At 42.8% G+C, this 24,334-nt stretch overlaps 2 protein-coding genes across 1 annotated transcript; one reads left to right on the top strand and one right to left on the bottom strand.

Moving 5' to 3' along the window:
• Positions 1-24,334, top strand: part of LOC113017517 (polymeric immunoglobulin receptor-like) — a 199,039-nt gene that overhangs the window by 71,525 nt on the left and 103,180 nt on the right.
• Positions 9,083-12,526, bottom strand: LOC145425495 (tripartite motif-containing protein 16-like). Its single transcript, XM_080298578.1, has one exon. It carries the CDS (start codon positions 12,451-12,453, stop codon positions 11,056-11,058), a length of 1,398 nt encoding a protein of 465 aa, XP_080154704.1. The 5' UTR covers positions 12,454-12,526; the 3' UTR covers positions 9,083-11,055.

Raw genomic sequence — 24,334 nt, 5'->3', positions numbered from 1 at the left:
TAGGACGCCTGACAAAGCCCTGGAGTGTTAAATTCGCGACCAGGCCGGTGGAATAGCGTCTGAACTCCCCTCGTGGACGGCGACTGACGGGATTCTAGGACTCTCCTGTGAACGAAACGCAACACAACGGTAAGCAATCAGAGAGCATCTCTATAACCGTGTGAATGAATGTGGGATCCTAGATAGAAACGCGTCACCGTGATTCTGCGTGAAACGCTTGAGTCCGGGGGAGCGCTGGTCACGAGAGCACACGTGGACCCAAAACAATAGAGAGCGGCTACGGGCTGTGCGTTAAACGTGAGTCCGGGAGCGCGCTAGCCGCGTGAGAGAGACGCAGGCTTCTCCGCCGTTTGGGGCGTGGAGAGTTTTCAACAGAGAGCGCTAGCTGTGCGTGCAGACGTGGTCTGCGTGAGTGTGGCTGATTGTTGTCTTGTAATGGAGAATAAAATGTGTAAGTCTGCCTTAGAAGGAGATGTAAAATTTATGGAGAAATGTTTACCAGGCAGCACGCAGTATGTAGGTAGAAATGTGGATTTGAAGGGACATTAGTGGAAGTTAAGTGTAAAATGCTGGTAGAAAGAATAGCTGTAAGTGTAGCAGGTAAAACGGGTATCAGAATCAGAATACTTTATTGATCCCTGGGGGAAATTATTTTTTGTTACAGTGCTCCATTTTAAACCAACATTAAGACAAGACAGACAATACACTAACTAAGAATAGTACAATATATACATATATATACATACATACATACATACATACATACATAAGTCACTCATAAATAAATAGTTGGAAAAGAAACGTGTAGTTGTAGCAGCAAACAGTGTGTTAAGTGGATGCGTTGTACAGGGAGATGGCCACAGGCAGGAATCATTTCCTGTGTCGTTCAGTGGTGCTTTTCGGTAATCTCAGTCTCTCACTGAACGTGCTCCTGTGACTGACCAGCATGTCATGGAGTGGGTGGGAGGTGTTATCCAACATTGTCTTTATCTTGGACAGCATCCGCCTCTCCGACACCACCTTGAGGGAGTCCAGCTCCATCCCCACAACATTGCTGGCCTTACGGATTAGTTTATTAAGTCTGTTGGCATCTGCGACCCTCAGCCTGCTCCCCCCGCATGCAACAGCATAGAGGATCGCACTGGCCACAACAGACTCATAGAAAATCCTCAGCATTTTCTGGCAGATGTTGAAGGACCTCAGTCGCCTCAAAAAATAGAGACGACTCTGGCCCTTCCTGTAAAGTGCTGTGGTGTTTTTAGCCCAGTCCAGTTTATTGTCAATGTGTACTCCAAGGTATTTATAGTCCTCCACAATGTCAACACTGACCCCCTGAATTGAAACAGGGGTCAAGTGTTTCCTGGTCTTCCTGAAGTCCACGATCAGTTCCTTGGTCTTTGCCATGTTGAGCTGCAGATGATTCTGCTCACACCACGTGACAAAGGAGTCGACCACAGCCCGGTACTCTGTCTCATCATCCCTGCTGATGCATCCAACCACCGCAGAGTCATCAGAAAACTTCTGAAGATGGCAGGTCTCTGTGCATTGGCTGAAGTCTGTGGTGTAGAGGGTGAAGAGGAAGGGGGAGAGGACAGTCCCCTGTGGTGCCCCTGTGTTGCTGATCACCTTGTCAGACACACACTGTGGGAGACGTACATATTGTGGTCTTCCTGTCAGGTAATCAACAATCCAGGACACCAGAGAAGTATCCACCTGCATCGCTGCTAACTTATCACCCAGGAGGGTCGGCCTGATGGTGTTGAAAGCACTGGAAAAGTCAAAAAACATGACCCTCACAGTGCTCGCCGGCTGGTCCAGATGGGTGTAGACACAATTGAGCAGGTAGATGATGGCGTCCTCTGTTCCGAGACGAGGCTGATAAGCGAACTGAAGGGGATCCAGGTGTGGTCTTACTATGGGTCGCAGCTGGTCCAGGATGAGCCTTTCCAGGGTCTTCATGATGTGGGAGGTCAGTGCCACGGGCCTGTAATCCTGGGGGCCACTGGGACGTGGCGTCTTTGGTACAGGGACGAGGCATGATGTCTTCCACATCACCGGGACCCTCTGCAGACTCAGACTCAGCATAAACAGTTTATGAAAGACTCCACACAGCTGGGGGGCACAGGTCTTGAGGACAAGGGGACTCACTCCGTCTGGTCCAGCAGACTTGCCTGAGTGAAGTCTCCTCATTTGCATCTCAACCTGGTATTGAGTGAAGGTGATGGGTGGGGGAGGGGTGTCAGGAATCTCACAGGAGGCAACATGTGAAGAGAGAGGCTGGCACAGTGGTGTGGCTCTGGATTCCAGGCTGACTGCAGGTGAGGTTGTGGGGGTGGGAGCAGACACTGTGGTGTCGAATCTATTGAAAAACAGATTCAACTCGTCGGCTCTATTCTCACCTCCCTCAGCTCCCCTGCTGTTGGTTGGCCTGAATCCAGTGATGGTCTTCATGCCCCTCCACACCTCTCTCATGCTGTTCTGCTGGAGTTTCCACTCCAGCTTCCTCCTGTAATTGTCCTTAGCCTCTCTGATCTTGTCCTTTAGTAACACCTGGACCTTCCTCACCTCCTCTTTGTTGCCCCCTCTGAAAGCCCTCTTCTTGTTGTTGAGGAGGGCTTTGATGTCCTTAGTCACCCACGGCTTGTTATTTGGGTAACAATGAACAGTCTGAGCTGGAACAATGGAGTCGGTGCAGAAAGTTATGTAGTCTGTGATACACTCAGTAAGCCCATTGATGTCCTCGGCGTGAGGCTCACAGAGTGTTTCCCAGTCGGTCACCTCGAAACAGCCCTGTAGTTCCGCTATTGCCTCCTCTGACCACCTCCTGACAGTCCTGGTGGTCACAGGTTCCCTCCTCACAATTGGCACATAGCGGGGGGTGAGGTGAATCAGGTTATGATCTGACCTACCAAGTGGGGGGAGGGAGGAGGAGCTGTATGCATCCTTGACGTTAGCATACAGTAAGTCTAAAGTTTTCTCTCCCCTGGTGGGACAGTCCACATATTGTTTGAATGTTGGTAGTGTATTGTCCAGTGATACATGGTTGAAGTCACCCGAGATCACAATAAAGGCACTCGGGTGCTGAGTCTGTAGCCGAGCTATGGCAGAGTGGATAGTGTCACATGCAGCTGTGGGGTTAGCAGAGGGGGGAACATAAACAGCCACCAAGATGACGTGAGAGAATTCCCTGGGTAAATAATACGGCCTGAGTCCAACAGCACACAGTTCAGTGTCCGGGCAACAAATCCTTTCTTTGATTGTTATGTTGGCAGGGTTACACCACCGGTTGTTAACTAAAACAGCAAGCCCACCTCCTTTCCGCTTACCGCTAGCGATGCTGTCCCTGTCCGCCCGAACAGTGTGGAAGCCTTCCACGGAAGCATTCTCATCGGGAATGTCCTGGTGCAGCCATGATTCGGTGAAACACATCAGGCTACACTCTCGGTATTCCCTCTGACTCCGTACCAGTGCTGAGAGCTCGTCGATTTTAATTGCCAACGATCGCACATTTCCCATCATGATAGACGGCAGACACGGTTTAAACCTCCTCCTCGCTTCGAGCCTCCGCTGTCTCACCGTCACCTTTTTTCTTCTCTTCTGTCCTTGACCTCTGCATCCCCGATGTGTTTTCCTCCAAATTTCAGCTGGTACTTCTGCGGGCCTGGCCAGCGAGCCGGCCGGCATCAGGGTGATCAGCTGATCTCTGGAGTAAACAGTCCGTGCGTGTAGGAGATGTGCCGCGGTCCCGTTCCTTGATAAAAGTAACAGTTCCACGGCCACCAGAAGAACAAAAACTCTCTCAATCCACATGATTGAGTAAGAGATAGAAAACGGAGGAAAATACAAGTCAGGAAAAAAAAGAATACGTAAGAAAAAAAAAGCTAAACTAAGAGAAAAGCAGGAGCGACTGTAACAGGCTGCACGCTGGTTGGCGCATGCGCACTAAAGCGAAGCAGAGGAAGGAATTGCAGTTAGCAGTTGCTAAGTTGTGGCTGGAGCAGGCTCAGAAGAGGAGAGAAGCAAGAATGTTAAAAGAGCAATATTGCAAGAAGTAGTGAATGAAACCTGAGGATGAAACTACAGCTCAATCCACTGCAACTACTCTAGAACAACACCGTAGAAAAGCATTAGGAAGAGCAAGAATGTTAGCAGAAAGTAGAGTCAGAGAAGAGCGTGAGAGAGCAGAGGCAGAAGTGGAGGAGAGACTATAGGCTGAGTCAGCATTGAGTCCAAGACAGACTAGGCAAGAGAGGAGACAGAAAGGAAAGAAAGTGAACACAAACGTTACAACTACATATCCATCCCTGACACAACACAAAAAAAAACCATATGGTGTTTCTGTAACAGAGTGTGAAGATGAAGAAAGTTTTTCTCCTGATCAATTCCACGAGTGTGAGAGTGTCTGACGTCATGGTGTGTGTGAAAGGTATCCAGCTGGGGCAGACGTGATTCTGCAGGTCACCTGCCCAGTGGACAAAAAGAAATAAAATAGTTGTGTGGATGAATGATAGCACGAAGAGTGTTTGGTGTTTCTCAGTCTGAAACAGCTGTAATGCTATTTTCTGTTTTGGAGAAAAGTACAGTTAAAGAAGAAAAACAGAGAGAGATGTGTGTTGTTTTAAGCAGTGATGAGAATAATGAAAGTGTGATGAGAGATGAACACAAAAACATACTGAAAATGCATTAACTATACTAACTCCACATGCATATACACATACAATGATACTCATGAGACCAGACAGCATCTTAAGCATGAGATTCTGTTTGTCATCTTGTCCAAGTCACTAGTAAGATGAAAGTGATACATAGACTAGTGGACTGAATATTATAGGAGGACAGATGGTTGCATCATAGAGGAGAAAACAGAACGCTGATGAGAGGTCTTAAATGAGTGAGTTGAGTGAGCTGATTGTGAGTTTCTGGTGTGTGAAGAAGTTTTACCATGACACACGAGAAGAAACTTATTATGTGCTAAGACAACAGGGTTAAGCTGTATGTTGTGTGTATGGCTGATTGGATGAATGTTTGAGATTAAACTGGCTGTTTGATTTGTCTTTTATTACTAAAGTTGAACCTGCCGATTGGGTTGTGACGATTTATCCCCCTGGCATGAAGAACACGTGTCATGACTTAAACAAGGCCTTTCTTTCCTTTATTTTCTTTGATTTCCTTTATTTTCTTTCTTTTATTTTGTTACTTTCATGGTGCACTGAAAGTTTTGTTTGATGATCTCTGTTTGAGCAGATCTGCACGATTAGAACCAAAGCGTCGTCGAGAAAACTGTTGCAAAGTGAGCTTCTCCAAAATTAAAATGGGCTCAGGAGAAAGCCACTTATTTGGGACAATTAGGAAACAAGTTCCTGTCCAAAAGGATTCAACGAGGAAATCCAGTCTAAATTATTTTTCTTTTTGAAATGACATTGTTTTGCTGAGCGTGGAAACGAATGCACCGATAATTTCCACAATTAGCAAAAGAAGGAATCACTGAGTGAATGAGTAAGAATTTTAAAATAAATGGGGAACTGACTGACTGACAAAAGCTGACAAGACTGACTTAACACCATTGTGTGAAGTCAACCCCCACCTGACAAAGGTGTGGATGTATCTCTGTGTGTGTCTCTGTTGCAGGAGCAGGAGCCACAAGAGGACTATGACTATGTGAACTCTGAAAATTTAACCTTTTTAGTTTAAATTCTCTGTCTGTGAATTTACCATGTGTGTGTCATTCACTAACTTGTGTTGCTCACAGACATTACTGTGAGAAAGTGTATACACCTGCGCAGCGCTAACATTTACATTTCTTTTTACAGCAGATGGTTGATCATGTGATTTGTAAAGGATTCAGCACAGACAGACAAGTGACGCTTGAACAGATGTGCAGTGGTTACAGAATAGTTACATGGAGCTCATTATCTGACCACACTATTGGGCTCATGGTGAGTGACAAACTTAAGGGAAGTCACTGATTACAATGTGGAATAACATTGAGATGTTAAATAATTTGGAATAAATTATGGGAAAAAGTAGGAGTTTAATGAGTTTAGAATAAACCTGCAATGATACTTGTCTCTGTGATGCTGAATACTTTATTACTCTTATGATCTATAGTTGGTTGCAAATGTGAAGTTGTTTTAAATTTAAGACTTTGTCTTCTGTGATACAGGAGCTGGGAGTTAAACAAGCTGAACATTTAAGTGCTGATTAATTTTTTACACAGGGTTACAGCTTGGAGTGAAGCTGCTCCAAGGGACCAACCCTGGAGATTGTTTTAGGGAGACTGTGCAACACTCTTGTACATGTCTCATTGGGGAGTTGACACATGGCGAAAGCCGTGTGGCGAGAGGAGTGTCATTTTTTCAATTTGTAGATGTCGTGAGGTGCCATGACGAGAAGGAGTGACTGAGAGGATCGCCCACAAAATGGAACCTGAGGGAGCGTGCCAAGCTCCAAAAAGTGACAGCGCAGAGGAGGTCCAGCGATGGACTTGTGGTTCTCTGAACAGCACAAATGCCAGGTGACTGTAAAATAACTAACAGCACTTTTTCCACAAGTGAAGCCAGTAACTTACTATCCTAAAACATTAGCTCTAGTTGCTCGTGCTTTACCTCCATGCGTGAGATCAGTATGTGCAGCAGCTTAAGCTGTACAATGTTTCAATAGTTTATTTCACCTTTTGACATTGTTAGTTCCAGAAGAGGTAGATGTTTACTATCGCAGACTAAACTTACATTTCTGTCACCTACAAGACACTTGTCTTTAATGTTACTCTCACAACCACACATATTACCATAAAGTGGTGCACAATTCTGAATCTGTCAAACCCTTTTTGCCAACGGAGGAGGGCACTTCTCATGAGTGTAGAGAGCGCGAGGAGAAGACGTGTAAGCTGAGGGATGACTTAATAGATGTGCCACTAAGTGAGGGAAAGGTTTGGTTTGTTGATGGTTCAAGTTTTAAAACAGCAGAGGGACAGGCTAAAACAGGTTTTGCTGTAGTAGATGGTGAGAAAGTTATTTGTGCAGGACAACTAACATGTTCTATGTCTGCTCAAGCAGCAGAGATAGTAGCTTTAACGGAAGCGTGTAAAGCTGCAGAGAAACAAGATGTGACAATATACACTTATAGTCAGTATGCATTCGCTACATTACATTTCTTTGCAGCACGGTGGGCAAGACGAGGTATGACAACCTCAACAGGGAAACCTGCAGAACACACCAAACTCTTGCAAATTCTGCTGGAGGCAGTGTTATTAACCAGTGGAATTGCCGTTTGTAAATGTGCAGCACACATGTGAGGGAAAGATCCAGTTACATTAGGGAAAGTTTTTGCAGATAAGATCACAAAAGAGGCAGCTGTAGTTAAACATGGTGTTAACCTTTTATCAGTACAGCATCAGCAGACATGCAGGCCCACTCACCTACAGCAGGAAAACAGTTGTGACTTACAGAGGGAGCGAGCTTGCAGGATGATTTTTTATCTGTGTGATAAACCAGTACTGCCTAATAATTTGTATAAGACTGGTGCTATTTTGAGCCATTGGCTATACCATGTCTCAAACAGGAGGGAGATGAGCAGTCGTTATACTCACTCTAGGATTATTAAATACTTTAAAAAAAAAAAACTTTTGCAGGCAGTAAAGTTAAGATTTAGGAAGACAGGCAGGACATGGTTAGACTGTATAGAATAAGTACATGAGGATTACTTCAGCAGAGAATGGTCTGACTTTTTGAGATTACACATGTTAGAGCATTTAGAGTTCCAGTCTTCTGTAGTAGTGATGATAGAAAAGCAGAAGAGAGAGCATATTAGCAGATTAGATGCTTGAAAATGTTTAAAAGTAAAGTAGTTATGAGAACAAATGATCTGCCAGATGATTCTGTTTCTCCGCAGGAGCAGAGCCTGAAGTCTGGAGATTGGATGATGATAAGGCCATGGAGAGGAAGTGCTGGTCCAGTCCATGGTGGGAAGGTCCATATCGGATGCTGCTGACGACGACCACAGCAGTGAAGATTGCTGGAAGGAACACTTGGATATATCAAGCGCACTGCAAGAAGGTGACACACATCCAGGCCAGCTCGGAGTAAGTGGCAGGAAGACCGGGAACAAAGGGGGGGGGGAAAGCCTCCAGGGCCCCTCGTCTCAATCCGGTGAAGAAACCAACTGAGCCACAGGTACTCATCAGAATGGCTGGGAATGTGCTGTGCATCTTCTTGTGCCTGTGGACCCAGAGTGGGATGACAGGGAGCGCACTGGAACAGAGCAAACCACACCCAGTACCCGCATGGGTTTTCAACAACTACTGGTGGCAGTTTATGAACACAACCGCTCACATAAACAACGAGACCAATGGTTATGCTTGTGATGCCACTGGCTACACATTCTTCTGGACTGTGGCCCTATAGCATCACTGAGAGCGAGACAGTTTGTTTGGTTGCTTTGGCAACACATCCAGGAACACTGCCAACTTTTCAACTGCTCTGAACCTGAATGGAAGGTTGATTCACCAGTAGCTGGGAAGGTGAACTGCTCTGGTAGGACAGACCTGCTCGTCTGACTCAAAGAATATGACTTGTTGCAGGACATTATACAGTTAAACGAACTGGAAACAGGCCAATTGCCTATGTGTATGAAGGACAATGGATTAGCCCAAGTTGAAGATTAACCATGGAACATGGCAACATCACCTATTCTTTTGTCTTCTGCAAGAAGGATGTAAACAGAGAAGCCTTTTGTCTACATTTACATTATGAACACTTGAGGTTTTGAGCCAAGAAGATCAAAACACCTTGATCCAATTTCCTTAACAAAGCTTTTTCTGTGGTGACAACAGGACAGGAGAAGAGTTGTGATTGCAGATAATTTACCAGTTGACTCTAACCCCCACAGGATGCCTACAGTGAGAAGATTTGGGGGGTTGATAGGAGTCATAAAGACGGGTGTTGACTAGGCTGCAGCTTTGAAGTTAGCTGAGAGCCACATGGACAAACAATAAAGTCAACTGATGCGTTTAAATACCTATGTCTTGTTGAAATCTCCCAATTCTTTGAATCTTTGGGCTGAAGGAAGGACAGTACTCGGTGTATAAATGGTCAATCAACAATCATTTATTTCCATACAATTCAATACTTATGAGCATTAGAACCATCATGATGGGGAGACCTGCCTGAAGAGGGTCACAGCAAGTCTCAAAGTGGTGACGGGTTACACAGCTTTTTATACCCTCTAGTGGCCCCCACCTAGTCGTAAAAGCCTAAACATTCACATTCTTCCTCTCTTTCGGCGCCTAAGTTATGACCTCGGCTCCCTGTCTTTCTGCTCTTCACAAAAGGAATGTGGTCTGTTTCTTCTATTATCTGGACAAGGTCCTCTGCACACAACCTTCTCCTCATGATTCAGCAGTAAAACATGTCAAGAACCAGTGTAACACATTCAACAGTGTTGAGTAATACAGGTCAAACCAATAGATCGAATGATTTTCACACTCTTTTAAGTCAGAAGTATAATGCAAACTAAAACCATACTAAACGCACTCTCTATATTAAAGGGTATAATATGATCTACAGCAGTTAACATACTTCAACTATTTTGATTACATATATAAGGTAACATATAATAACAGAATAATATCACAGTCTGTGTACAGTTGGATTGTAGAGACATATGATTTTTGAGAATGATGATTCTTCTTGTTTGACCTTTGACATTCAGTTGTGTACTTGAAGAAATACATAATGAATTGCACAACAGGAGTAGATGCACCACAAGACTGGATAGCTTACCGTCTGGTCCTTGGTGGCATCTTCTTTTGAAAATATTAATTCCTGTTTTTGAACTGTTGATACTGATTTGCTTATGTATAGAATGTAGTTTACTGTGCATGAATGAAATCTACACTGACACTGTCTGAAAAAAGGGTGCATAAGTTGAAATTTAAGAATGACAATGACAAAAAGGAGTGAAATGTTAAGTCTAAGTGTTGAATGTTGCCATTGTGTTTCTTAAATTTGTACAGTCTTAGTTTAAGCAGCCACTCTGTGCTGGGGGAGGTTTTATTGTAGATACATCCTATCTGAAAGATCTGTTTCTTCTGATGTAAGCTTCCTGGGTTTATGACCCTTTGGTCAGCAGGAGGTCACACACACACACACACACACACACACACACACACACACACACACACACACACACACACACACACACACACTTACATACAGTGCCTTGTCTTTGTAACCAAAGGGGGTTGCAGGGGGAGCTGTTTTGTAAACTATTGTTTGAAGTTTGTCAATAAAAGGCAGCGAGAGGAGGCCACCAGTGTGGTCATTTCGACGTGCTGGTCACAGATGGAAGGGCCTCCCTTGCGCAAGAAATTGATCGAACACTGTTGCCTTGTTTCTCTTTCATGGGAATAAGTCCTGGATACAGCGGGGTCTGAGTTTAGACCCAACATGATGAATCACTGCAGCTCCAATATATTGTTGCATTTGACAACCCACTACAGCAACTACAGAATAAAAGCACTAACCAGACTGATGACAGATTTCAAACATGCTGAATATGAAGAGTAGTATCATTTAAACTCACATGATTATCAGCCATAAGAACAAATTCAGATTTATATTGATGTAAGGTATATAAATGTAAGTACAGTTTGAATCAGTGCAATATTATTTTCACACATCAATGGACCACTGAACTTCTCAGCTTCTAAAATGTAAAGCCTCATTTAGAAACTACACAAGTACATATAATGGTCAGGGATCAACATGAACCTGTCTTCTCTATTTGACTTCAATCAACTCTGCAGTGTCTCTATCTCTATAAAGCCAAAGTCCAGCATAGAGCGGCTGAGTGAATGTGGTCTGGACTCTGTGGAGGAGAGTCATGGTTTCAGAGACGCTGTAGAAAGACAGAATACCTGCTCTGTGATCCAGGTACACTCCTACTCTGGAGGACCGAGGACCTGAGAGGTCAGTTCGGACTTTGTTGTGCAGAAATATATAACTGTTTGTGTCACAATATAATGCCCAAGATTTGTCATTGAATCCAAATAAACATTCATAGCCCCCCCCCTGCTCTGCTGATATTCTTGTATGCGACTGCTACACGAACTCCTCCCCCTCTCCACTCCACCTCCCAGTAACAACGTCCAGTCAGACTCTCTCTACTCAGGACCTGATACCATCCAGTGAATCTGTCTGGATGATCAGAATAAGACTGTTGTTGGTTCATCAATGTTACTTTTCTGTTCCCCTCAGATAATAACAGATGTGTGTGTGCTGTGTTTGGATCCAGTGTGATTTCATGTGAATATTTTAAGAATCCAGCTCTGGTCTTTGGCTCTGCTGGTGACAGTAAAACATCCACTTCAGTGACTGTCAGTGAGATGTTTGTCCATTCCTCTCTCAGGATGTCCTGTAGTTTATCTCTGGTCTCTGACACAGCTGCTGTCACATCCTCAAAGTAGCTCAGAGGACGAATATTGATGCTGGATGAGTGTGTAGACTCACTGAGTGCTGACAGTGAGGGGTAGTTGTGTAGAAACTGGTTGTGATCCTCTGTGTGTGAGAGCTGCTCCAGCTCGCCGTCTTTCCTCTTCAGCTCAGCGATCTCCTGCTCCAGCTTCTCCTGAAGCTCTTTGACTCGACTCACTTCAGTTTCCTGCTGGGATCTGACCTGCTGCTTCACATCAGAGCTTCTTTTCTGGAGGAGACGGATCAGCTCAGTGAACATCTTCTCACTGTCCTCCACTGCTTTATCAGCAGAGCCATTGATGGCCTCCACCTCCTGTTGAAGCAGCTTCACATCTTTCTCTCGCTCCTGGATTCTCTGCTGGATGTTTAGTCGTCTCACCTCGAGCTCCTTCTGCTTCTCAGTCCTTTCTGCTGCAGCTGGGACTGTTTCATGGCCTTTATGTTCATCCATTGTGCAGAGATAACAGATACTCTGCTGATCAGTACGACAGAAAATCTTCATCACCTCATCATGACGAGAGCAGATGTTCTCCTGGAGCTTCTTGGAGGGGGCCACCAGCTTGTGTTTCTTTAATGGAGCTGCATCATAGTGATGTTGGAGGTGTTTCTCACAGTAAGAGGCTGGACAAGATAAACAGGACTTGATGGCTTTCAGCTTCCTCCCAGTGCAGACATCACAGGCCACATCTTCAGGTCCAGCATAGCAGTGATCAGCTGGAGCAGCTTGGAGTCCAGTCTTCTTCAGCTGCTCCACTAAAGCTGCAAACATGACGTTTTTCTCCAGGACAGGCCTCGGTGTGAAAGTCTTCCTGCACTGAGGGCAGCTGTGGATTCCCTTCCTGTCCTCTTCATCCCAGAAACTTTTAATACAGTTCCTGCAGTAGCTGTGTCCACAGGCTGTAGTCACCGGATCCTTCAGTAGATCCAAACAGATGGAACAAGAGAAGGTTTCTCGGTCCAGCTGAACTCCTTTCTGTGCCATTTCTCCTCTCAGTGTCAGTGACTGTGTGAGTTTCACTTCCTTATAACTGAAACTAGTCTGAGCTCTGATCTCAACAACATGTTTCTGCAGTGAATGGAGCCTTTCAGCTCTTACACGTCACCACATGTTGGTTACACCCATCTTCAAAGTGCAGATCTGAAGGGGAGGGAACGAGGAAACACGTGGACAGAGAGGAGGTGCTGTGTTTAAGAGCAGGAAGAAGAGGGAGGGTTATCAGGCTGTGCTTCACTCCAGGAAGAGGAGCTGTTTGAGAGCGATACTGTGTGTTTAACCCTTTTCATTTACAGCAGATCACAGAGCCTGTGTCAGCTCAGCTATCAGAATCAAACAGTGAAGCTGACCTGTGTAAGTCAGCAGGTCAGACAGTATGTTAATGAGGGCAAATCTACAAAGCAGTAATGAACTTTTCATAAACCACATTTAATACAAATCTATGATACGTCCATAAGTCTGCACCGTCTGAAACCTCCTCACATTTCAGCCTCATTTCTCATCATATTGTAATCTACAGTTATTTATGGTTCAGTGAGTTTTGCTTGGAGTTTCCAGCTTCTGAGAGCATTATTTACATCACTGAAGTATTTATGATTCCCCTGGTATAAAAAAGCTTCACAGTAAAATCTCATCTTTGTAACATTCACACTGAAACATGTTTACTATACTGCATGATAAAGACAGCTGAACACGACGTCCCCAGAAACATGTTTTATTATCAGAAACAGACAAAAAGAATCAGCTTTCCTGCCCTACAGTTTGATGGTTCAAAAGCACGAAGGACAAAAAATGTAAAGAAATGTAAGAAATCCGTCCTCTCCTCATCCTTCACCACCCTCAGGGTGACCTTCATTTTCTTTGCTCTCTTTACCTTCATCATCCTCTTCATCGTCTTCTTGCTCACTGTCTGCTGCACACACACACACACACACACACCTCTACATCAATGAAGGAAACAGCACAGATATGCTAAAAGGGTCCAGGTCATGGTCATGTTAGTCTAAGTGCCTGAAAAGAAGTTCAGTTTCCTTCTTTTTAAGATATCCAGGCTGAACTTCATGACAACAATTCAAGTGTCTACCAATGAGAGTTCAGGATACTGTGATTGATCTACGACGGGGTGGTAAATACATCAGAGGGTGACCTCAAGTGTTTTTATGTCTAGTTAACAGAAAAAGTAGGAGTATAAGCAATGTTTATAAAATTAAAATTTTATAAATTTTGGAAAACCAAAATTATAAAACACTTACCACTGTAAGTGGTTTTCCTTTGGCAGATAAATTGCCATAAAGCTGGGTTTTCTTTGTTTTTTTGTGTCCCGTTTGGATCTTTAGCCATCAGAATTGTTGTCTTAAGGCCAAGAAAGATGCCAAGCGGATTTATTTTACCAAGTGGATCATCATGGCCTTGCCATATTGGTCCATTTGATTGACCTTTATTATAATTATGAATTTATTTTATTTTCGGTTGCTACAAACGGGACAGACATGACTAGGGGTAGGATATGACTCTGCTAATAATAGGACTGCCTGTTTCTGTCTTACGGAAAACCACACTCAGATGTGTGTTATAGCCCAGTGTGTTCAATCATGACAGAATCTGAACTGAGACAGGCAAGCAATTGGATGTAACCAATGTTTCTGCAGGACTTTATAAAAAGCCATTAAACTAGCTGTTAAACCACACAGACTTGGTGTCATCATTGTCTCCAAATGTCCTTCAATAAAGTGCTGAGAAAAGGATGTGAACAATTGTGTGCATGTTAGATTCTTTTTTTCTTTTTAATGAAGTTACAAGAGTTTCAAGCAAACCTTTCTCCCTTTGTCGTTGTGGGCACTGTGTGCAGGATTCAGAGGTGAATGACTGTAATCCACTGTGGAATAAAGCTGTAACATGACAACATGTGGAACAAGTGAAGTAAAAACTTTGAGGCTTTACTGTAAGAAATGTTTTGTGAGTCTGATTTCACTAAAGAGGGAAAAAAATCATGTGATGGAACCCTGTCAGTGTGACAAACACTTATATAGTGTTGTTTTCAGTGTTGAACTATTCTCACTGCTGTTATCCAGTGTTGAAGTCAAACTTCATAATTTCATGTACAGTTTATTGGTCAGATTATCAGAATGAGCCTAAAGGTGGACCCAAGGAGCAGACTCACACAGACGAGGAGAGTGAAGAAGGATTTTGTATACAGTGAGGTGTGACTGGAGCAGATTACACAGGATGTTCTGAAAGGAGCAGAAACTTAACTGATGAAAATGAACTGATGAAAACAGTACAAAGGTTGAAGTACCACATGTGCTGTCAGTGAAAGCTGCAGCTGTTTTAGTGATAAATTAATTCCATGTTACCAGGCTGTAGAGGGCTCTGAGGATTTAAACCGTTTTAGATCCATTACACTCACAGTCTTATGTTAAAATCTCAAAGGACAGCATTATATTTTTGATATTAACAGTAACTCTGGGCCTCTGTAGAGTGTGCAGCCGATCTCATCGCTGTTTAAAAATGTATAATAAAACCTGAGGAGTCCTGAATCATTCAATTCAATTCAATTTTATTTATATAGTGCGAAATCACAACAAAAGTCGCCTCAAGGCGCTTCATAGATACAGATACATAGATACATAGATACATATGACCCCCCTATGAGCAACCACTTTGGCAACAGTGGGAAGGAAAAACTCCCTTTTAACAGGAAGAAACCTCTGGCAGAACCAGGCTCAGGGAGGGGCGGGGCCATCTGCTGCGACCGGTTGGGGTGAGAGAAGGAAGACAGGATAGAAGACATGCTGTGGAAGAGAGACAGAGGTTAATAACAGATATGATTCAATGCAGAGAGGTCTATTAATACATAAGCTACTGAGTGACAAAGGTGACTGGAAAGGAAAAACCCAATGCATCATGGGAATCCCCTGGCAGCCTACATCTATTGAAATAATTTTTAAGAGATGATTTCCATCTCTTAAAAATCCCCTTCTCTCCTAAAGGAAAAAGTCACTGCCTTTACAACCAGAGCACTGCTGTTTACTCCATCTCAGTCAGTAAAATCTGTCTGTGGATGTTGGTGTGTGCAGAATGTGAGTTTAAAGAAGAGCAGACAGCAGCAGTAAGTATTTTATCTGTAACTCTGTTTTTTGATGTCAAACGTCTCTGAGAGTGTTTAAAGTGAAATCTCTGCTCTCATTATTATTAGATATAATGTTATTATTTTACCAGCCAGGGCTGGACTGGGACAAAAAAAATTGACTAGAGACCGGCCCACCAAAAATGTGACATCATTCAGGGGTAAAACCGCAAAGGATTCTGGGAACTTGTGGCAAGAGGTACTAGCGCATGCAGGCTTTCAATTGAACTCAGTTACACAGTGATAAAAAGAAACACAAAAAATGGCAAGAAGCTGTTGTATTATTAACTGCAATAGCCGGTGTTGTGCCAAAAAGTGATTGTCTGCAAAAAACTGATTTCCGGTATTTGCCAAAAACTGATTGCTCGTATTTAAATTGCTATAAGTAACTTGTTGGGCTATAATATGTGAAACATATGTCAAATGCATCCCTCATGGATGACATAAAGTCATCTCTCCATCTCCATCGCTCTCTGCTGCTCATCTGTCTCCTCTATCACAGACTTCTCCACTTTTGATGGTAAATCAGCCTGGTGCAACATGTAAGGATTGGCACAATTTGTTAAGATTTTGAGGAGTTTGAGAAACTAACTTTAAGCATAAAATAAAATTTACTATCAGTAACTTAATTGCACCCGCCCAGCAGTATATAAACTCCGTCATGCTAGCTAGTACGCAGTACCTGTTATTCTAAGCGCCTGTAAAAAGTCAGCACAACGAAAACAAACTACAACTAAACTTGGTTTATATCTGACACAGATAGACAGCAGGTCATAATTTCTTACCTGAAGTTCAGTTCCTCTGCCACTATGACCGGCGGCCGCCTCGGTCTCTCCTCCTCTTGCCTCCCCTTTCCCTTATCCACCTGTTGGCCTCCACCACTTGCTGATGTTTCTAAATCTGTGGAAGCTCTGCCATAGCTACCGCCAAACAATTCAGTTATTTTTTACACATTTGGCAGCGTCTGCCTGAAGGGCTTGTTTCTTTTGGCCCTAATTTTTTCTGCACCTTCTTTCCTTTTTTTGTTCTCCATTTTCTTTAGTTCATCTATAAGATTGCTAAACAAGGGGGAGGGTGCATCCGACCTCCTCGGCTGTAATTGGTCCAGCCCAGAGTCGATCATGACCAATTGACCAATCCAACACCTTTCATTATATATACCCTTCCAAAAAAAAAAAAAAAAAAAAAAGATCGGCCCATAAAAACAAAAAATCGCCAGCGGCGGCCTGATGGCCAGTCCAGCTATGTTACCAGCTGATGTTAGTCTGATACAGACTGTTTGTATCGTTTATTTTCACACAGTTTGTCCTGCTTCTTTTCTTCTCTCTCTCTCTCTCTCTCTCTCTCTTTAATCCATCCATCGTCATTTTTTACAAAGATGAACAAGTGATGATGTAATTTCTGATTTCATTGTAATGTGAGAACTCACAGAGGCATATTTTATGAGTTGCACTTTATATTTTGCTGTCAGCTTGGAGAAACCGGTTTCCTTCGCCAGTCTGCATCCCTGACAAGCTTCAATGAAAACACCGAAGAGACAAACAATCTAGAAACAACTCGAGTCACACGGACTTTCCATCGACATGAGTCACAAAATAACCCAAGAGACTGACCTTTTGTATCTGACATTTGTTTTTGATTTTATGGTGTTTTCCTGGCTGCGCGGTGATTATCGCTGTTGCCGCACAGCCCGTCTCTTAATGTTGTAACTCCACCATCAGGTCGGGTCTTTCTGTACATGTTCTCCCCGTGTTTAGATTCTCTTCAAAGTTAGTGGGGTTAGTTAATTGAATTGGTTAATTGATCATTCTAAATTTCCAATAGGTGTGAATGTGAGTGCGGATGGTTGTGCATTAGTGACAACCAGACTGACGACCTGTCTATGTGTACCCTCTCGCGGGGGGACCCTGAAAACGATAAGCAGAAGAGAATAAAAGGATGGAGGTGTTTACCGAAACAGAGCTCCTCTGCGTGGGGGTAAACTGGAAATCACAATCCACAGGAGCCTTTCATACGCCTACATTATCAATGAGTCACAAAACTGCTCTGTGTGCACTAACACATTTCACCCACTTGAACTCACCATCGGTTGACAACAAAACTCAGCCCCCCGGTTAATTCTTACTAACCTCACACGTAAAACATTTCGAGTAGATCATGATGTAAGAGACATTTACTCCGTTGTGTGGACGGTTAAACATTTGGGCACACGATGGGTTCATTCATAAATAAAGAAGACCCGGAGGCAAAACAACTGGAGCGCATGCATCGAAAACGGCTTGTGTGTCCTTTCTAGTGTCTATTATAAAGCTGCTTGTGAAAGAATTTCGACTCTCCACTGAACTTTTTTAACCGGAATATTCGTGATGCCAAACACGTGAATATCCCCAGGTGTGTGGCTGAATGTCTAACTACAAAAAGTGAAAACCAGGACGTCCTAAATATGTATGACCTCATCGTCAGTAAGGGACAGTATAATACATAAAATCAAGTCAATGTTTTCATGGAGACGCTCACAACACTAAGCATTTCACTCCAAGCGTCAAACCAGATATAGTTTTTTTTTTTATTAATATTTCTTTATTTCTTTATTGTGTTTCATATAGGGGTCTGCATTTATTTTTATTCTGCTGATCTCTGTCTATCAGTAGTGTTTATCTAGACTGAACCAACGGGGTCAGTATTTGCAGAGAAATTATGCTAAAAAGGTAAAACAGTAATAATCACTTTTTTTATTTTATTGCTATTTTATTTATTTTGTATTTTTATTGGTTGAAGTCAGACTGTAGATTTTTCTTCTTCTAGCTGTACTGCCTGACCTTTGACCTCATGTGTTGATGACTCTTCGCCTCTGTCTCCTCTCACAGGGAGAAGATGATCTGCAGGATCCTGCTGCTCATCATCCTCACCTCATGTGTCTCTGGTTCGTTTACAGCTTCACTTTATGAACTCCAAATAAAGCTCAACAACAGATTTGTTCCAGTTCTCAGTGTGTCTGCTCCTCTCTTTCCCTCTCTGTCTCCTCAACAGGATCATTTGTAGTCAATGTGACACAGACCTGCTATCAGGCAGAGGAGAACCACAACATCACACTGGAGTGGACGTTCACCACCAAACCTGACAGATCCACCAAAACTCTCAACATCCTCTGTGAACTCTTCATCAGTGATAAACTCTCAGTCCTGTATCATGTTCATGAAGGTGTTGAGGTGTCAGAGTCTCAGGATGCAAAGTTTTCAGGACGAGTCCAGAGTGACAAAGACGCCCTCAGAGAAGGACGAATCAGACTGCAGCTGTCCAGACTCAGGACTGATGACTCGGGTCTGTACCTGTGTGAGGTCAACACTGATTATGGCTTCAGTGTTGGAAGATGTCGACTCAACGTCACTGGTGAGTAATAGAATCCATGATGAGCCATGGTGAGATGATTTTGTAAAAGCCACAAATGAATTCAGATCAATTTCAGAACTGATTTATTTGGAATAAGATCTGCTTGTTGTTCGTTGTTATATTGATGTTTGTTTTTGTGTATTTCTGGAGATTTTTTTTCTTTAATATTTAAAGGTATTTTAAACTTGTTTATCTGAGTAATTAGTGGCAGTATTTGCTTCACTTTTTCACTGTATTTTTATACATGTTGGAACAATTAGACTCTTTTTGCATTAACACAAGATATAAATGATTTATGGTTTTTGAATATATTTAACAGTTCACTCATACATTCAACACAACACACCCTGTTCAGTGACTTTTATTATCTTAGATGTTTCTGGTAAAAGGTTCATTTTAGAGGATTTTTTTAATCAAACATAAAAATCCCTTCTCACTCGGTCAGTACTAAACAAACACGTCTCCATGCACCGATAGATGTGTTAAAACTTCTTTCAACGTGGATGTTTTGATGTTTTTAATCTCAGATGTGTTTGTGTCTCTGCAGCAGTGAGGGATTGTCCTGAACCTGAGAGAAAACCTGAGACATCAAACACAGAGAGACGAGGAAGGATCGGCCTCTACTGTGGACTGACAGCAGCTCTGCTACTTCTCTGCTGCTTTCATTCATTTACTGACTGAATAGAAAACAGGATTTCTACTCATCTAATAATAGATGTCAGAAAACTTCATCAGATCAATCAGTGGAAACAGTTTGATCAACAATGTAAACGAGACTGTTGGAGTTCACTTTAATAACATGATGGACAGAATAACGAGACACGATCCACAAAATCATGAACTTCATGGAAGTCTGTTCATTCAAAAGGAAACTTTATCAAACTGTCACTTTTCAGTCAGAAGATGAAATTTGCTCCATGTTCACTTTACTGATGAGAATCATGTCGACCTCACAGACTTTGTGTGTCTGATATGTATTAATGTGAAACATTAACTGTGTATTTTTATAATATATACTGTGTATATGATGGATTTAATGAGTCATTATGCAGAGACATGAAAACCTGCAGATCCTGCAGAGTTTGTGGGAAATCCAATCCAGCACTGACCCTTGTAATCATGTTCAAATATCAGTAAATGTGCCATAAATGTTTCCTGTGTTTTCTGGAGTTTCTTCAGTTTGACCATTTTCTACATTGTTGCTCCAGCTCAGCACACAGTGAGTTTACAGCTGTTTGTATTTTATACATGAGTTTGTGACAGTGCTTCATTGATATTTTATTTCCTGAAAAACCTAAAAACAATACATTTATAAGCAATAAAGTGCACGAAATGGGACTACAGATGAAAGTAACCTTATGGCTGACTCTGGCATATTTACATTGATATATTCATTAATATTCAATTTAAATTTGAAATGAAAATTGATTTTGAATTTTTTTTTAAATATATTAGGAGATTCAATGAACTAAATAATCTGGCAATTGCTGGTTCATGTAAGGGGACAGCTAATGTTGTCATGTGTTAGGATTGAAAATGTTTGATTTTGTTTACTAAAATAAGTGGTTATAATCATTTTCATACATTTATTGCAAATGTGCTCATGTGAGTTGGCACTCAGTCTTCGGAAGGTCATAAGCTTCGTTCGGTGTGACTGTCCGAACTATTATATTGTGTGAAATGACTTAGAGTGCAGAGGGGTAATTGCAAACACGCTTACACACATAGATAATAAGTAAAATAAGTCCCTGGGTCAGAGAGTTCTGAACATGATATTCTAAACCAACTTTGAATCACTAGAAAAACAATGGATAATAACATTAGTGTCACGGTCCCCGTGTCTCTCTGGTTGGCCCACGCTGGCTACAGGTTTTGTTGTTGTTGTTTGTTTTGTTTTCTTTGTCTCTCCTCCTCCTCTCTGTCTGGGTGGAGCTCGTTACGGGCTCTCGCTCTTGGCCCACGCACCTGTGTGATTGTGTCCACCTGCTGCTGATCTGGCTGATTTCCCCAGCTGCTATTTAAGGCAGTGGCACTGAGCAGCTCACTGCTGGAACGGTGAACCTCCTGAGTTCGTGCTGTTGGCATTTTCAAAACGAATCCCTTGTATGTATTTTTCTGTGGAACCAACCTTAACTTCTGTGTGTAGATATCCCTCTTCGGGACCAAATCACGGGACCTGCCCAAGTGTGGCAGCGTGTGTGGAGTTTTGGAGCGAGTGCGGCTGAAGAGGAGTGCGTGTGTGCGGAGGAGCTGTGGCGGTGATTGTGTGGAAGAGGAAGCGTGTGTGTGGATTCCCCCCCTTCTCTCCCTGGAGCCCTGGACCCCCCCTCCCAACTCACTGTACATATATATAGCACTGAGGTGATCCCTGTTGTGAATAAATCTCCTTTTGTTCTCTCAGAAAGAACTTTCTGCGCGTGAGTCTGTTCAGTAGCCATGACAATTAGATTATCCAGGCTAGGCAGAGAGGTGTCCCATTGTCCCAGCACGGACATTATTTGTTACCCAAATAACAAGCCGTGGGTGACTAAGGACATCAAAGCTCTCCTCAATAACAAGAAGAGGGCGTTCAGAGCGGGCGATAGAGAGGAGGCTAGAACGGTTCAGGTGTTACTGAAGGCCAAGATCAGCATGAGACAGTTGTGGCATGAAGACAACCACTGGATTCAAGCCATCCAACAACAGAGGAGCTGGAGGCAGTGAGGACAGAGCCAGATACTTGAATGTGTTTTCAACAGATTCGACACTGCAGTGAATGCTCAGCCCCCTGCTGACTTACCTGTAGCCAGCCTGCAATCCACAACCATGCCACTCTCTCTCCCTCCCTCTCCACATTGCACCATTGCCGCCTCTCCTCCACCATTCACTTCCACTCGTGACCAGATTCAAAGACAAAGGAGAAGACTCCAGTCAAGCACGTCTGCTGGACCAGACCAGATGAGTGCTGTGTCCTCAAGGCCTGTCCCACCCAGCTTTGTGGAGTCTTTTATAAATTGTTCATGTTGAGTTTGCCATCTTCAGAAGTTTTATGATGACTCTGCAGTGGTTGGATGTATCAGTGTGTCATGGTCCGACAACTGAAGTTTAACAACATTTCTGCATCAGGATTAAAGTCAGAATGAAAATCCTCCATTTTCTCTTCTTCTGCTTCTTGTCAGGTGAGGACTGATGATCTTAATGTTGCTCTTTAACTTTAATTTTAACTAAAAACATACTCAACTTTATAAAACACCTTATGAAATACATATATTTACGAGAGCTGGATATCTTTAGACCGGTCTTGGTCTCGAATCCACTTTTACGTGGTCTTGGTCTTGTCTTGGTTTCGCTGTCTCAGTCTCGCTGTCTCAGCTCGACATAGTGGTCGGGAGATTTGGAGTCAACAGTATCCATGACACACAACATAACGTTCGATAATGTGTCATCTGCAAAAGCATCAGCTCTAAGAGCCGTGCTTAGAGAGTGCTTTGTAGTGAATCAGAAGAGTCGACTCCCACTGAGCGAGAGCCGGCTCCTCACTTCATTTCCTTTCACTGCTCAGCTCTCACACAGTGGCTCAGCTGTGCTCCAATCCCTCCATATTGTGGCCAATCACATGCGAGGATATAGGATAATATCACTGTGTGAAAAACAGAGAGGGTGAGAGACGCGACAGTCAAGTGGAGCATGCGTCTGTCCTCTCAGTAAGTGAGTGAGACAGTAGACAGCAGTGAGGAGGGCTGTGTGAAAGCAAGAACACATAAATATGCCTGAAACCCGTAAACGAAGCAGCATCTGGCTGCAGTTTAAAGACTTTTTTGTCTCGGTATCGTCTCAACTTTGTCTTGGTCTTGGTTCAGTCTTGACTACAAGTCTAATATCTACATACACTAAATAATGTTGTGATTATCCATCTTGTTTTAAATGTATTATTATTATTTTTCATCTGACAGGTCCAGCTGGGCTCGTCAAGGCAAAACATAATATTTGGTCTGCAGCTGAAGGATTTAATGGCACGCTTAACTGCAACTTATCTTTGTCTGGAAGCACAAAGTTCTTCTGTGAGGAAAAATGTGAGCGAGCAGAAGATATCCTCATTAAAACAGATGGAAGCACAGCTCAGAGTGGCAGATACAGCATGAAGTATGAAGATGGATCTCCAAGAAGAGGAATTGTGTTTTTAAGCTTCTCACAAATGATCAAGTCTGACGCAGGAATGTACAGGTGTGGTTTGGGAAGATCTTCTGCTCCAGATTCATACTTTGACTTTGAGGTCAGAGTTTCAAATGGTGAGTTTTTAGTAAAGGTGAGTGGAATTGAAAATGTGGAGACCCCCCAGGTCTAATTTAGTAATGTGGACCACTTTTAGATCAACCTGTTCAATCAATAAATACAAGCACAAAATCTTGCTTTTGTTCAGATTTTCTTTTCTCTATAACTGATTTTGAGCATCAGTATCATGGTTTATATCATGATTTAAATAGATAAAATGTACTAATTTAATTCCTATGATGGAGAGTAACAGAAGAAATGTTTGACCTAAAATGTTGATGATCTTCCAAGAGTGTCATCATGCTAAAAAGAAGTTAGTCACCTTTTTTTATATACAGGCTCATCTTCTAGCTGTGAGTCCTGAGAAATGCCTCAAAAAATAAGACAAATGAAACAAAACAAAAACATTTGCACTCACACCGGTGAACTTCAAGGGTCTATAACGCTGCTCTTTAAGTTCATACTATGAAGGTAACGTTTTGCATGGCTTCATTAAATATGATGCAACAAAAAAGTTTTGATTTTATCTTAGTCTCTGTCTCAGTGTCTGTCTCTTTGTGCATTTAAACCCTTAGTTAGGAGTAAATGTGGATTTTCTGTGGCAAACATGAATGTCAGTTTCTCGGTTTATGAAGGTCACCTTTAAATATGACAGTGCTGAGATACGGACCTCCTGTGAAGTTGTCACCATACTAGTGATGAGCAAAGCGAGACTTCGTGAAACATTTGAAGTCTTTGTGCTTGTATTGATGATTCCAAACAATCTGAAACCATCTCCACAGTGGCACCTGCTGGACAATTTGGCTATTGTCACGTCCTGATCATATTCTGTGAAATGGTGACACAGACAAGTTCTGCACAACTTCAAACAAAACCACATATTAAACCAGACCATCAATAACTGTGATCATCACATGTTTTGGAGAAATCCTCAAACAAACAAGGCACCTTGCGCACTCTGTGCGCAACAATCAGCTAATGAGGGTACCCCTCATTGGCTGATTGTTGCGCACAGAGTGACATCCCCTCCACGCTGACCAGGGACATTTACAAAAGCCCGATGGCCAATTATGTTCCTCGCCCTCCTCCATCTCCTCCTCC

The sequence above is a fragment of the Astatotilapia calliptera genome, chromosome 3 (assembly GCF_964374335.1).
Source record: "Astatotilapia calliptera chromosome 3, fAstCal68.1, whole genome shotgun sequence".
In the NCBI taxonomy this organism is placed as follows: Eukaryota; Metazoa; Chordata; class Actinopteri; order Cichliformes; family Cichlidae; genus Astatotilapia; species Astatotilapia calliptera.
Note: the sequence above shows the minus strand (reverse complement) of the source record. Positions and strands in the feature narration are given on the sequence as shown.